The 15,788-nt window shown below is 43.9% G+C and overlaps 1 protein-coding gene across 4 annotated transcripts in view; it reads left to right on the forward strand.

Annotated features, from left to right (window-relative positions):
* Window positions 1–15,788, forward strand: part of plpp1a (phospholipid phosphatase 1a) — a 94,185-nt gene that overhangs the window by 41,350 nt on the left and 37,047 nt on the right. For 2 of the 4 annotated variants that reach the window (XM_078219161.1, XM_078219172.1), the window contains 2 exons: window positions 403–554; window positions 7,213–7,493. In XM_078219161.1, coding sequence (XP_078075287.1) covers window positions 403–554; window positions 7,213–7,493 — 433 coding nt within the window. The remainder of the gene's footprint in view (window positions 1–402; window positions 555–7,212; window positions 7,494–15,788) is intronic. The other 2 variants (XM_078219155.1, XM_078219168.1) reach the window with 1 other exon arrangement.

Raw genomic sequence — 15,788 nt, forward strand, 5'->3', positions numbered from 1 at the left:
GGTGTCTTTTTTATCCCCTCCACATTCTGCATCATCTTGTGTCCAAAAATGGCAGATAGGCACACTGCAGCTCAGCTGACCTGGTTGGTAGGGTGCATACAACAGCAGACCCCTCTGGCGATTTTTCTTCCATCTGTGTGGCCAGTTCCATATAGCAATAGAGATCATTTGTCCACCAAGTAGGGAATTATCCTTTGATTCTTCTTTGCTGTGACCACACATGATACAGTATGTATGTGTGCCACATCACGTACCTTTATATTTTCTGCTGTTTTAAACCTGTACCCAGTAGCCTGGTCATAGCCAAATAATTAAATCTGGTAACGTTTGGACATGGATCATTGAGCAACTATTATTGTATCTGAATATACTGACAGTCTGGTTTCTCATTGCTTTTGCTAGCTGGATTGCCCTTTGCAATTCTTACACCGATGCATTCACCATTCAGACGAGGATTTTACTGTAATGATGAAACTATCAAGTACCCATACAAAGAGGACACCATACCCTACCAATTATTAGCAGGAATATTTATCCCATTTGTTCTACTGGTAGTAAGTCAACTCATTTTTACTCCGTACAATTTACTCTGTTGCTTTCGTCTGTTGCAAGTTATGTTGCTTACTCTCTGGCATATGCATTAGTTGTGCCAAGGAAAATTGAGGCCTGTTTGACTTTATTTTGGTGGCTGCTTCAATGAATTATTGGTTAAATAGCTTTCCAGCTTGACACTCAGCTATTCAATCAAGTTAGCCCAGTTTCATTACCTGCTCGGTCTGAATTAACTGTTTTTAGCTGGGGTAGCAGTTTGGTTGTTATGTTGGCCTTATTGCCCAGTCGTGCTTTCTCCCTAATCGCTGTCCAATGATTCCTGCAGGAATGTCTAACTCTGGATGTCATATGGGGTCTCGCTGGACTTAGCTACAAAACTACATTGATGGAATTGGCTATTGACTCTCACTATTTAGGCTTACCTAAAAATATTGAGGTACTAGATTGCTGACTTTGTCCTGCTAACTAGTGCTGCCTTCAGGAGAAAAAGAATATGGGAGGAGTATTTTCTTAAGTTAAAAACAATGTCTTTGATTTTCCTGTGTAATTAACCAGCAAGTGAAGAAGAAAAAAATGGGTGGGTAGCTAGCTGTTCATTAGTTCCTGCCCCTTGACACATTTCATAGAATCATAGAATACCTACAGTGCAGAGGGAGGCCGTTCGGCCCATCGAGCCTGCACTGACAACAATCCCACCCAGGCCCTATGCCCGTAACCCCACGTATTTACCCTGCTAATCCCCCTGACACCAAGGGGCAATTTAACATGGCCAATCAACCTATCCTGCACATCTTTGGAGTGTGGGAGGAAACCCATGCAGGCATGGATGGTAAGCTCCACACATACAGTCACCCAAGGCCGGAATTGAACCCGAGTCCCTGGCACTGTGAGGTAGCAGTGTTAACCACTGTGCCACCGTGCTGCTCATACTTCTAACATATTCTGCTGGAAGTGCTGTTGGCTGGGTTCTTGTCTGCTCAAATATGGGTGAATATGTTATATATGCTGTGTTAGGTGGATTGGTGATGCTAAATTGCCCTTAATGTCCAAAGACATGTACATTAGGTGGATTAGCCATGGTAAATGCACGAGGAATAGGGCGGAAGGGATGGTCTGAGTGGGATGCTCTTTCGGGGAGTTGGTGCAGAGTCAAAGGGCCAGATGGCCTCTTTCTGCACTGTAGGGATTCTGTGAAAAGCGACAGCTGATGGGTATACATTATACATAGATTTCCCTGCCTTTCCACTCTCAACAGACTGTGCAAAAAGCACACTTGTATATTCCTTATGCCTAACTTTGTTATAGGTTACTGGGTGGGGGTAACTTTAAATGGCCAGCTTTGAGATGTGGTTGTTGCTAGTAATTTCCCATGAGAGCCAATCACATTGTTGTGGTTCTGGAGTCACACATAGACCAGACCAGGACAGCAGATTTCCTTCCTCTTTAGGCATTACTGAACCAAATGGGTTTTCACCATTGATTGTAGTTTCATGGTCACCATGACTTGAGACTGGCTTTCAATTTCAGATTTTTTAAATATATAATTGAATTTAAATTCCATCAGCAGCCATGGTGGGATTTGCACCCATGTCCCCAGATCATTATCCTGGGCCTCTGGATTACTAATCCAGTGACTTTACACAATCGTTTCCCATCCTTTAAAAGAGATAATGATTTAAGATATTTTCCAAATCATCTGCTTGGGACCACAGGCCAACTTATCCCATTGGCATAAGTAGGCCCAGTGCCACCTAAAATACATAAATGGTCCTGCACCCCTGGATCTAGGCTGACATCAGGAATACTACTAAAGATGGGCTGAAGTCCTATGAACATTCTGTCATGATCCTGACATTACAGTTTCTAGGATAATTACTTTAGCTTTGATGTATTGCTTTAATATCAAATTTTTGGGTCAAGAGCAGGGCTGGGAAGCGTCCGTGGGGCAGTGCCGGCCTGGCACTGTCTGCCGGGTACCCTGCCACTTCCCACTGGGTATCCTTGCAATGCTGGGGGTGGGGGGAGCGGAGGGGGATGGACGGATGAACCTGACGGAGAGGCAGGGCGGATGTTCCGTAGGGGGGATGGAAGGAGGATCTCTGCGGAGGGAGAAGGTTTGATTGGTGAGGGCGGCAATCGGGGGGTAGTGTCGACTGGTGGTGAGTGGAGGGGTGGAGTGGGGGGGGGGGGGGGGAGGGGGTGCATGATCAGCCGGGGTGGTGATTGGGAGGGGGGTGGGGACGACGATCAGGTGGAGGGGGGGGGGGGGGGGGGGAGGGGGTGCATGATCAGCCGGGGTGGTGATTGGGAGGGGGGTGGGGACGACGATCAGGTGGAGGGGGGGGGGGGGGGAGTGACAGATCTCCCAGTACACTGTGTACACAGTACACTGGGAGATTGGTGCGCTTGCGCAATGGTGCCCCTAGTGCTCAGCAGCTAGCTTCACAGACAAGCTGAGTGTCCACTGCGACTGGCAAGATTCACATGACTGTTCCTGTTACACACACAGTGCTGTAAATTCACATTACTTACTTCACTGGAAAAAAAAGGCGAGAAAAGCTACTGTTTCTTTGCCCGTTCGGCACTTAGAACTTTTTGAGAAAATACTGTCCTGTGTGGCTTGTACCTTTTTAAAGGAGTATGATCTGCAGGAAAAAGAGTTTAAATGTCAAAAAGCCTTTTCAACTTATTTGTTGACATTGGTGGCTGTCCCTTGATTCGAGGATGGCGTCTTCTCGGGTTACAAATGTCTGCCATGCGTCTTCATGTGATCAGACTGATTCTTGATTTTTTGGCATATGGACATCCCACAGGATAGTGGGATCTGGAATGCATGATTTGCTTCATTGTTTTTCCTGTTCTGCCATCAATGCTGCCTCATCATTAAAACATTGTGATTCAAAACATGATGCAGCTTGGTGGATAAGTTGTCATCATCTTGAACAATTGGTGGTAAGATCCTCCCAGTTATTGATGCCAATGCTTCCCACTTGAAGGAGAGCTTCAGGGTGCTATTGAAGCATTTTCTTTGCCCTGCCCTGGAATGTGGGCCATTTGAGAGTTGCGAAAACGGGACCTGGAGGGGAGATGGTTTTCGGCCATCCGTATCCAGTCTGTCATGATTGACCTTTGCAGAAGTTTTGCCTGAATTCTTGTGGAGCTGGCTTCAAGGACATTGGCATTCTAGGAGGATGTGACCGAGGCATTATTGGTGGAATTTCTCTTGCGAGAGCTAGAAATTATGAATATGCACATTAGTGTGTCAACGTTGGGAAGAAAATGACATCCTTTATATCTTTTATCTTGTCCAGTTGAATCCCTTTCCATTCTCTCCATAGATTACCAGCCAGCTCAGCAGGATTGGACTCTGAACTCTCATTGCTGATGCGGCTCAGATACTTAGTAGATTAACTTGTTGAGCGACCGAGCATGGCTTTTCAGCTCATTAAACAAAAAAAAAGATTCTCTAAACATTCTTTTTGAACCATTGACATGGTGCCTTGATGTAATTCTGTTCTGAAATTTAGAGACATTTAATTCCTGAATGTGTGTCAGGTCAGGAAGATGTAAAATTCCTGTTTTGTCACATTTGTTTCTCTGCCATTTTGCAACTTCAGTAAAAACTGCAACCTACTTGTTACAGGACAGGGTGTGTTATTGTGATAATATCCATTTCAAGGTCACCTTTCATTATTAACACTATTTTATCACTGTCAAACAGAGGGTGATTCTATGTTTTATGTTTTATGCTGGGTTTTGCAACCTGCTGGGCTAACTCAGAGGGCAATAAGAGTTAACCGCATACTGCAGCACAGGACATCAGTAAAGCAACAGGTTCCTCAATTCTTTATTCTGGTCTGAGCCCATCAGTTATCAGATTTATCCAACTCAATTTCACAACTTGGCACGGTGAATTACTTAGTTGCAAACAAATATCATAACTACCATCCCCATACTGTGGTTACTGAATGCTTGAGTTCCAGTTTGCACAAGTCTGTCATTGCTAGATTTGCAAAGCTGGAGGATTGGTTCAGAAGAAGAATTGATGGTGGGTTTACACTCTTCAGTGATAGCCTGCAATCTCTTCTCACAGAAACCATGGTCGGAATTTTACCGCCTCGCCCGCCCCGGAATTGGGACGGGTGAGGCTCACAGAATGGAATTCTCCATTGGCCTCGGATGGGATTTTACGAGCCTCATCTGAGCGATGTCGTAAAATGCCGCCCGTCCATAGGTCCGTTCACAGGAGTGATCAGTACACAGGGCGCAGCACGGAAAAGGAGAGAGGCAGATTCCACAATGTCCAAATCACTACGTGTCTCAAATAATTGAACAAATGCCAGATTCTGACGTAGCTTCAACATTTGTAGGGCCAGTTCCTGCTTCTTCACTGTCTGCAGGATTAGTTAAGGGCTGGATATTGCCATCTTTGTAAATGGTTATCAGTGACTGCCTACTTCAGCAATCCTCTGGGTTTCATGTCTGTCTTCTGCTCCTCATACTCTTCTTTTGGACCACGGGCCTCCGCCTTGCCTACTTCCACTGATATTTTGCAGCATGCATCAGATTAATCATTTGGAGGCCCCATTCCCCCAGAAACTGGGTTGTGGAAAAGGAAGGCTTCCTCCATGGCCCAAACGATTACTCAAGAGATGCTTTTCCTTCACTCTGAGGGCCTGCCGGCTTCAGCCCTCATCGTTTTTGAATTTGATGCACATGTCACCTCTCTGTTAAGATGCCATGCGCTTTCCTTGCTGTCTGAGCAGTGCCCAGATCACCCAGTAAAGTTGCCAGTCATCCAAAGATACAGGCCCTCTGATTGAACCTTCAGCCTCGGGAAACTGTCCTTAGTTGGATAGGGTCGTTGGAGGGGGCAGTAACTGTCTGCCTCTAGAAAGATCATGCAGATAGGCAGGACGTGCCATTGGATCAGGACCTTCATGATGATCAGATACCATTGAATCAATAATGAATGATAGTCCTCCCTGTCCAAGTAGGCCATGGGTTTGATGCGAAAAGCCATGATGTTCATCAGGATCCCACCTACAATTTTCTGGTCTCTTGGGATTTCCGCTACTTAGTGAACAATGTTCACCTAGTCCAATTGGTGCCTGACTTCAGAAGGGCAGTTAATCAACTATTTCTATTATAAACATTGGGCCGGATTCTCCAACCTCGCCCACAACTGGGATTTTCCTGTCCCGTTGCTGCGAACGGAGATTTGGCTGAGTGCCAGATTCTCCGTTCTTGCTGGCAGTGGTGGCGGGACATGAATGGCTGGAGAATTCTGGCCATTATGGGGGGAGAATTGTTCCAGGCTCTTGGACGCATGTTAGAAAGTGGGGGAGCAGGGAAAATTATGAAGAAAGCAACCAGTTAGTAATAATTTTCCAGTGTAAGTGATATTTTTCTGTCATTGCACATCTGTCGTGCCTGTAGCTCATCAGGTAAGATGAAGTTCATAGGGGGTGGGGGGGGGTGTGTGTGTGGTGGTCAGAGTGCCACAATGATAATTCATATTTATCACCTATAGATTCAAATCAGCAAGCCTGAAGTCTTCTACAGGCAGACACTTGCAAATTCCTTCCTGTCTCCTGGAGACTGCAGTAAGGGATAGTGCTTGTTGGGGAGGAAGTCTTTCCAACCATTTCACTCTTCCATCTTGTCCAATCTTCTTGCATCCCGTGCACCCCAGCAGCACTCTGCATTCACAGTGTGGGTTACCTGCTGGCCTTGCAGTTTCATGCACTCAAATCACCCTCCTACCTCCACAGTCTGCTCAATTCGGTTCCGAATTGAACAGTGATTCTGAAGAAGGCCTTTTAATTGGGTGCCTCGTAAAATTTTCCTGGGAGGTGGCAGACTACTGCTGTAAACAGATCTGCAATCTAAAAATGCTCCTGACTTGACAATTTTCAAAGTCCAGGAGATTCAGCCCCATGTGTCTCATTGATTTGCACTGGTCTGCTGAACTGATCTTGAAGTTGGTGACTCCAATGACTTGGAGAGATTGGGTAGCACAAAAATTTAATGTTGTTGCCATGGTGGGAACAGTCTGCAGTAAGCCGACAGCTTTCTACACCATGCACTCGGCTGTGTGCTGATTTTATGACCTGTGCTTGTGTACACTGAAGCTGCGTGTTTTCAGTGGAACTGTGGAATGAATATCAAACATATGCTGTTAAGCCAAACATCGTGAAAAAAATACTATGAATGGTTCAGCGAATGCTCCTTTAGCTTCAGCAGTTTTAGCTGTGATAAATATATTGATCATGGGTTGTTACATTGACACGAAAACAGTAGGTTATATACAGAATACCAATTGTTTGCTTCTCATCCAGTGAGTGACATTTACTGTTATGGTGAAAAGTTCCACAGTTTGAAAATTGTGTGGATTATTAAGGAAGGAACTCTGTACACATGAGCACCACTCAAAGCTTGCCTGATTTTTCGTGGGACAATCATCAAATTTCAAAATGTGATTCGTAAGATCTCAAGCTATAGCACCCAATAAAAATGTGATTTATTTTTTGCTGTTGCTTTGTTTGCATGTGATTTGCTTTGCTGAACTGTTTGTAAATGGCAACGTGCATGTTTTGTGAATTTCTTGGTTTCATTATTTCCTGTGCAGAGCTGATGCCTGACTTTTCTCTGTTACAGATAATCATAGGAGAGTTAGCTTCGGTTCATTGGAACCATTTGTACTCAAATTCCTTTATTAGAAATTCCTATGTATCCACTGTGTACAAGGGCATTGGTGCGTTTCTGTTTGGGGCTGCTGCAAGTCAGTCCCTTACCGACATTGCCAAGTATTCAATAGGTCGCCTTCGGCCCCACTTCCTTGATATGTGCAAACCTGATTGGAAGAAAATCAACTGCTCTTTGGGGTACATAGTTAACTTCACGTGTCTGGGTGACGAAAAGATGTCAACTGAAGCACGGTGAGTCTAAGATAAGCTATATATGAATTGTATAACATTCAAACCATAGGATATAATCTGCTGTTCATTATATCCCCAACTTGTTGTATCATAGATAAGAATAACAACAATATACTATATTGTCTTTTACAAAATGTTACACGATTTGACATCAAGCGACACGGTGGCACAGTGGTGGCACATAAGGTATTAGAAATAAGAACAAAATGCTGGAGAAACTCAGCAGGCATCTGCGGAGAGAGAAAAAGTTATCATTTTGAGATATTGAGAGATTCCGGCGATATTAGGGGATTTGATTTGATTTATTATTGTCACGTGTATTTGTATGCAGTGAAAAGTATTGTTTCTTGCGCGCTATACAGACAAAGCATACTGTTCATAGAGAAGGAAATGAAAGAGTGCAGAATGTAGTGTTACAGTCATAGTTAGGGTGCAGAGAAAGATCAACTTAATGCAAGGTAGATCCATTCAAAAGTCTGATGGCAGCAGGGAAGAAGCTGTTCTGGAATCGGTTGGTACGTGATCTCAGACTTTTGTATCTTTTTCCCGGTGGAAGAAGGTGGAAGAGAGAATGTCCAGGGTGCATGGGGTTCTTAATTATGCTGGCTGCTTTGCCGAGGCAGCGGGAAATGTAGACAGAGTCAATGGATGGGAGACTGGTTTGCGTGATGGATTGGGCTACATTCACGACCTTTTGTAGCTTCTTGTGGTCTTGGGCAGAGCAGGAGCCATACCAAGATGTGATACAACCAGAAAGAATGCTTTCTATGGTGCATCTGTAAAAATTAATGAGAATTGTTGCTGACATGCCAAATTTCCTTAGTCTTCTGAGATAGTCGAGGCGTTGGTGGGCTTTCTTAACTATAGCCGGATTAGGCAGGAATTGGTGGACGTTGATTGGGAGAGGATGTTCGAGGGTAAGTCCGCGTCTGGCATGTGGGAGTCTTTTAAGGAACAATTGATAAGGCTGCAGGATAGGCATGTGCCTGTAAAAAGGAAGGATAGGAAAGGGTAGGATTCGAGAGCCGTGGATAACCAGGGAAATTGAGGTTCTGATTAAAATGAAAAGGGAGGCGTACGTTAAGTCCAGGCAACAGAAAACAGATGGAGCTCTGGAGGAATACAGAGAGAGTAGGAAAGAACTCAAACGGGGAGTTAGAAGAGCAAAAAGAGATCATGAGATGTTCTTGGCAGGCAGGATTAAGGAGAATCCTAAGGCATTCTATTCATACGTTAGGAACAAAAGAGTTGTCAGGGAGAAAATCGGACCTCTCTGGGACAAAGGAGGGGAATTATGCTTAGAACCCAAGGGAATAGGGGTGATCCTAAATGAATACTTTGCATCGGTATTCACGAAGGAGAGGGACGTGTTAACCGGGAGTGTCTAGGAGGGAGGTGTTGACCCGTTAGAGAAAATCTCCATTACAAGAGAGGAAGTGAAGTGTTAGGTTTTTTAGGGAACATTAAAACTGACAAAGCCCCAGGGCCTGATGGCATCTATCCTCGACTGCTCAGGGAGACGAGAGATGAAATTGCTGGGCCTCTGACGGAAATCTTTGTCGCTTCTTTGGACACAGGTGAGGTCCCTGAGGATTGGAGGATAGCGAATGTGGTCCCGTTGTTTAAGAAGGGTAGCAGGGATAATCCAGGAAATTATAGGTCGGTGAGCTTGACGTCCGTGGTAGGGAAGTTGTTGGAGAGGATTCTTAGAGACAGGATGTATGTGCATTTAGAACGGAACAATCTCATTAGTGACAGACAGCATGGTTTTGTAAGAGGGAGGTCGTGCCTTACAAATTTGGTGGAGTTTTTTGAGGAAGTGACAAAAACGGTTGATGAAGGAAGGGCCGTGGATGTCGTCTATATGGATTTCAGTAAGGCATTTGACAAAGTCCCACATGGCAGGTTGGTTAAGAAGGTTAAGGCTCATGGGATACAAGGAAAAGTGGCTAGATGGGTGAAGAACTGGCTTGGCCATAGGAGACAGAGGGTAGCGGTCAAAGGGCCTTTTTCCGGCTGGAGGTCTGTGACCAGTGGTGTTCTGCAGGACTCTGTACTGGGACCTCTGCTATTTGTGATATATGTAAATGATTTGGAAGAATGTGTAAGTGGTGTTATCAGCAAGTTTGCGGATGACACGAAGATGGCTGGACTTGCGGATAACGATGAGCATTGTCGGGCAATACAGCAGGATATAGATAGGCTGGAAAATTGGGCGGAGAGGTGGCAGATGGAATTTAATCCTGATAAATGCGAAGTGATGTATTTTGGAAGAAATAATGTATGGAGGAGTTATACAATAAATGGCAGAGCCATCAGGAGTATAGAAACACAGAGGGACCTAGGTGTGCAAGTTCACAAATCCTTGAAGGTGGCAACACAGGTGGAGAAGGTGGTGAAGAAGGCATATGGTATGCTTGCCTTTATAGGATGGGGTAGAGTATAAAAGTTGGAGTCTGATGATGCAGCTGTATAGAATGCTGGTTAGGCCACATTTGGAGTACTGTGTCCAGTTCTGGTCGCCGCACTACCAGAAGGATGTGGAGGCGTTAGAGAGAGTGCAGAGAAAGTTTACTAGGATGTTGCCTGGTATGGAGGGTCTTAACTATGAGGAGAGATTGGGTAAACTGGGGTTGTTCTCCCTGGAAAGATGGAGAATGAGGGGAGATCTAATAGAGGTGTACAAGATTATGAAGGGGATAGATAGGGTGAACGGTGGGAAGCTTTTTCTCAGATCAGAAGTGACGATCACGAGGGGTCACGGGCTCAAGGTGAGAGGGGCGAAGTATAACTCAGATATCAGAGGGATGTTTTTTACACAGAGGGTGGTGGGGGCCTGGAATGCGCTGCCAAGTAGGGTGGTGGAGGCAGATGCGCTGACATCGTTTAAGACTTACCTGGATAGTCACATGAGCAGCCTGGGAATGGAGGGATACAAACGATTGGTCTAGTTGAACCAAGGAGCGGTACTGGCGTGGAGGACCGAAGGGCCTGTTTCCTGTGCTGTACTGTTTGTTGTTCTTTAATGTCGGCATGGGGGACCAGAACAGATTGTTGGTGATCTGGACACCTAAAAACTTGAAGCTGTTGACCATTTCTACATTGTCCCATTGATGTAGACGGGCATGTTCTTCTCTACGCTTCCTGAAGTCGATGACAATCTTCTCCTTGGGGATTGGGAGATAATAGAATAGAAATGAAAACATGGGTCAAAGATGTTACAGAGCATCTTAAAAATGGAAAGAACGATAGGTTGGCAGAGAGGTTTAGGAAGACAATTCCAGAAATGTAGGACCTTAGCAGCTGAAGGCTTGATGCCAGTGGTAGAGCAATTAAAATTTGATTTTCTCAGTAATTAGAAGAACACATATCGAGAGAGAGAGAGATGTTGGGGCTGGAGAAGATAACAAAGGTGGTAAAGAGTAGGCCATGGACGAATTTGAAAAATAGGATGAGCAGTTTAAACAAGGCATTAATCAGTCAGGACGTTTTTAAGCACAGATGTGGGTGAACAGGGGTCTTGGTGCAAGTCGGAAGCTGACAAAAAAAAGGTTTTGCCTACCACACAAATGAATAATGCAGCATTTGAATTTCAGTGTCGGTGAAATGCCAGATAATGAGGCATATGTCCCTAAAACTGACCGATCCTATCAAAAAGCATACCCCTTCAGCTGTTTGCAAAAGGCAGAGTACTGACTGTTCTGGGCCAGCTTGTGCATGTAAAACACAGAACATAGGGCCAAATCTTACTAAAAATGGCCAAGTGTCAGGGTCTGACTGAAAACCAGCATGTTTCTCTCCTGAAAACCAGCATGTTTCTCTCCAGAGAACCAGGCAAGTCTTCTTGCCAGATCTGAATGCACATTGTCAAAAAAAAAAACAGGCAGGGGTGCATTTCATGATGTCATGTTGAAGGGTGGGGCCTAAACATGCCAGTAAAACCAGCTGTGCAGAAATCAAGGGTGCCCCAATTAGAGGAAACCCTCCCTGGCATCCCTCCCAAGATCGATGCCGGCACCACCTCTCTCTCTCCCTCTCTCTCTCTCTCTCTTTTTCTCTCTCTCTTTTTCTGTTTCTTTCTCTCTTTCCACCCCCCCCCCCCCAACCCATAGTCAATGCTGGCGCCACCCCTCTTATCCGCACCACCTTCACCCCCCCACCCCCCCCCCCCCCCCCCCCTCCCAAACTGTCATCGCTGGCCATTGGTTTTTTCCGCTGGCACTTCACTAGCCACAGTTTGCCACATTGAAAATGACCCTGGCTCTCTGTTTCCTATTAGTTAGCTAATCTCTATCCTTGGTAGTTTATCACTCCCAACACCATGTCTTGTTCAGTAACCTTTTATGTGGCAACTCATTGAATGCCTTTGGAAATACACTACATCTACTGGTTCACCTTCATCCATTCTGTTTGTTACATCCTCAAAGAACTCTAATCAATTTGTCAAACATGATCCTTTATAAACTGAGCGACCCTATCTCCTTTTCCTTTGTTCCAGTTTGACATGTGAATATTTAGGTCCCAGCCTTATGACCACATCTGTGTATGGTTATTGAATCATACTAATTTATTTATTGAGATCATTACAAAGCATAATTATTGACACTGATGGAATGAAAGAATTCGGCTTATAGCCAAAATTAGGAAACGAGCATAATTGGAAGAGCAGTAAATTTGCCTCTTCTTAAATTTGCTTGACATTTTATAGGTTGCAGGGGAGCATAAACCTGGATAGATTTCATTTTGATTAGGTTGGAGCCTGCAATGCAAATATCCTTAGTCTTATAGCAACCAACATCTGTTTGGATAGCTGTTATCCATAATTCTCATTTTAAACTCCTGGGAAAAAGGCTTGCTGGCTTTAAGCCACACAGTTTACAATGGACTGTATGCTGGCATAGAATTGATATTAATCCGACTCCATGGAAAGAGATCCTGTCAGACTTAAAACTCAATTTTATACAAACAAGAAATAGCACGTGTGGTAAAAACACTCTGAATCATATTCCACAGAAAGTGTTATTTGACCAGTATTTAGAGCTACTAATGCCAGACCAATTATAGGCATGACATTTTATATCATGTGCTATGAGGAGTCCTTTTCGCCAGAAAAACAGTTAAAATTGAAGTTTTTATCAATGTGAAGGGAAATTGGGTGGTGTTTAACAGATGGCCGATCTGCTCACACCAAAAATGACATTTTTAATGTTTTTTTTATTAGTGTTACAAGTAAGCTTACATTAACACTGCAATTAAGTTACTCTGAAAATTCCCTAGTCGCCACACTCCAGCGCCCATTCGGTTACACTGAGGGAGAATTTGGCATGATCGATGCACCGAACCAGCACGTCTTTCAGACTGTGGGATGAAACCGGAGAACCCGGAGGAAACCCATGCAGACACGGGGAGAACGTGCAGACTCCACACACACACACAATGATCCAAGCTGGGAATCGAACCCGGATCCCTGGCTCTGAGAGGCAGCAGTGCTAACCACTGTGTCACTGCGCTGCCCTTTTAAAAAATCTATATTAAGAATGGGATTTTCTAGCCCACCTTGCCAGTGGGATCTTCTGGTCTGCCAAAGGTGACCCTCCGGTGTGGGTTCCCCGGTGACAGGACGGGCGAGCCAAACAAAATGCCGTAGACGCCAGTGGGACCGGACAAGCCTGCTGCTGGCCAATGGCGAATCACCTCTAAAGTCAAGAAAAAAAGGATGGGTGGGGGTTGCCGGAAAATCCTGCTCCAGGTTTTCGCTCCACCAAAACCTCTAACTCTCTAATAACAGTGCTAGAGAGCTTCCACTATCACTATGAATAATGGGATAGACTTGCATCTGCGAAATTCTCGTCAGAGATTAAAATAGTTTACATTATTCTCATTACAGCAGCTAGATTGGAGTGTCAGGCATCCCTGTGTATCAAAATATCACTGTCATGTTGAACGAAATCAGCACTGACTGTCGAGAAATAACTGCATGTGGCAGGTTTCTTTGTTGCTCTAATAAAGAAAATGAAACATTAGACTGGAGGAAACAGCCTATTCAGTTACTTTTAAAAATGCAGTATTAATTATTCATTCTCTAAAGGAAAATGTTCTCCCACTGGAAATGGAAAGCTAGGTCTTGGGGAACCCATGATGTACAAGTTTCAGACATTGTGTTACCTGATTTATTGGCCTTTGCCTTTGAAAATAAATAGGAGATGACTAAGGATACCTTAATCCCTTAGTTGGTGTCTATACTTATTGCAGTACTGCTGCAGCCAACTACTAAACAGTCTCTGGCTGTGGCTTAATATAGTTTGACCAGAAAGCCGTGTACTTATTCAGTAAAGACTTGCCAACTCATCATGCGACCTTTGAGTCAGAGTAAGCTGCATGCTTTTCTCCTGAAGTCAAACTCTGCATAGAGTTACACTTTTATCAACCTTGGCCAAATAGCAGCTTGAGAGTTTAGAAATCAAAGATTATATTGCCATATAATCTGGACATTAAATTTGATCGGACTCTAGAATCTCCTGGTCCATCTGCAGATGGGAAGTAGATCAGTAAAAATAATGATTGGAAAGACTGGGTGGAAAGTTAGTTGCATCGGTATCAGTGTTGTGTTTCAGTAGCTTAAAGTTATTTGCTTTGGTGATCTTATTTTGTTTTTGTTTTCTCCTATATGTCTTTGCCAATTTTTTTTGTAATTGGCCACTGGGAGATGAATTGGAAACCCTGTAATTTTTTTTCCTTATTCCTTTCACCTTTGAGACGTCGCTTGCATAATTCCTGAACAGCTAAAGTTGAGATCAGAAACTGGCTGAATGGGGATAAACTGAATGATAGCACACGTGGTGCAGTGTTACCACACAAATGGAAGCTGTACCAAAGCTGTTGCTGTACTCATTTTCAAGCACTTTTTCTTCTTTATAAAGCTGCCATGCCATACCCTACCATACCATCTTTCATTCAATCTGACACCAGTGCAATTGTTAGTGAAAACCCAAGGTGAATACCTTGAACTGTGGATGTGGATTTGCTCCCACAGCACAGAACCAATAGATGGAAAATCCCAAGAAGCCTGCATCCAAAATTACAAATTGCACTCCTGCTGTGCAGAGTTCTGTGTCAGAAGAAGGAATTTGTTAAATATATAATTGCAATTCAGAGCAAAAGCTGCTACTTTCACTAACACCGCATTGTGGTCATAATGGATAATATGCAAATAGGGCAGTGGCACAGAGGTTTTTAAATCCGCTTCAGCCAAAGGATGTACGCCATCCTGATACCTTTCTGCTCTTTGTTTTTCAGTTGAAATTTCTAAAATACATTTTCAATTCCAATGTGTTTGCAAATGGATCACTGGATTTCTGTCTTGTCTCAAACAGCATTCAGATTAATGTGAGTGGTTTGAAAAGGTTCTGTTTCCTTTTTATGTTCTGTTGTGACAGGAGCAGCTGGTCTTGCATTAATAGCACAACTCCCATCTTAAATAAAAAGTTGCAAGGATGTTAAACAATTTCCTTTATGTAAAGAAATGCCTGCTGGAATCCGTAAATCCTCTGGTTGAAGTCACTGGCAGTAACTGTCTGCCAGAGATGAGTCACATTTTGTACCCCCAGCACAAGCAGCATTTATAATATTATGTATCTAACAAAATTCAGGAGCAAGAGTAAGCCATTCAGCCTTTTGAGCCTGCTCTACCATTCAATAACACCATGGCTGATCTGATTGCGGACTCGATTCCACTTTCCAGTTTGCTTCCCGTAGCCCCGACTCCCTCATTGATCAAAAATCAGCCTTGAATACATTCAATGGTCCATCCTTCAATGCTGTCTGGGGAAGAGAATTCTAAGGACTAACAACTCTCTTGGAGAAAATATTTCTCCTCATCTGAGTTACATGGTAGCCCCCTCACTTATAAACTATTTGCTTTAGTTGTCGACTCTGCCACAATGGGAAACATCCTCTTAGCACCCACCCTGTCAAGTTCCCTCAGGATCTTATAGGTTGTAATACGATCACATTTCATTCTTATAAACTGCCCAACCTGCTTAAACTTCTCTCATAAGATAACACCTTCATCAAGAGTCAGTCGGATGAAGCTTCTCTGAACTGCTTATAATGCAATTATATTCTAAGTAAGGCAACCAAAGTCATGCACAGTACCCCAGAGGGGTCTAACTAAGGCCCTGTACAACTGCAACAAGACTTTCCTACTATCCTCGCAATTAACAAACAAATTCAATTTGCCTTCCTATTCACCTGCAAAGTAACTTTTTGTGATTCATGTATCAGGTCACCCAATTC

This window comes from Mustelus asterias, chromosome 1 (assembly GCF_964213995.1).
Source record: "Mustelus asterias chromosome 1, sMusAst1.hap1.1, whole genome shotgun sequence".
Taxonomy (NCBI): domain Eukaryota; kingdom Metazoa; phylum Chordata; class Chondrichthyes; order Carcharhiniformes; family Triakidae; genus Mustelus; species Mustelus asterias.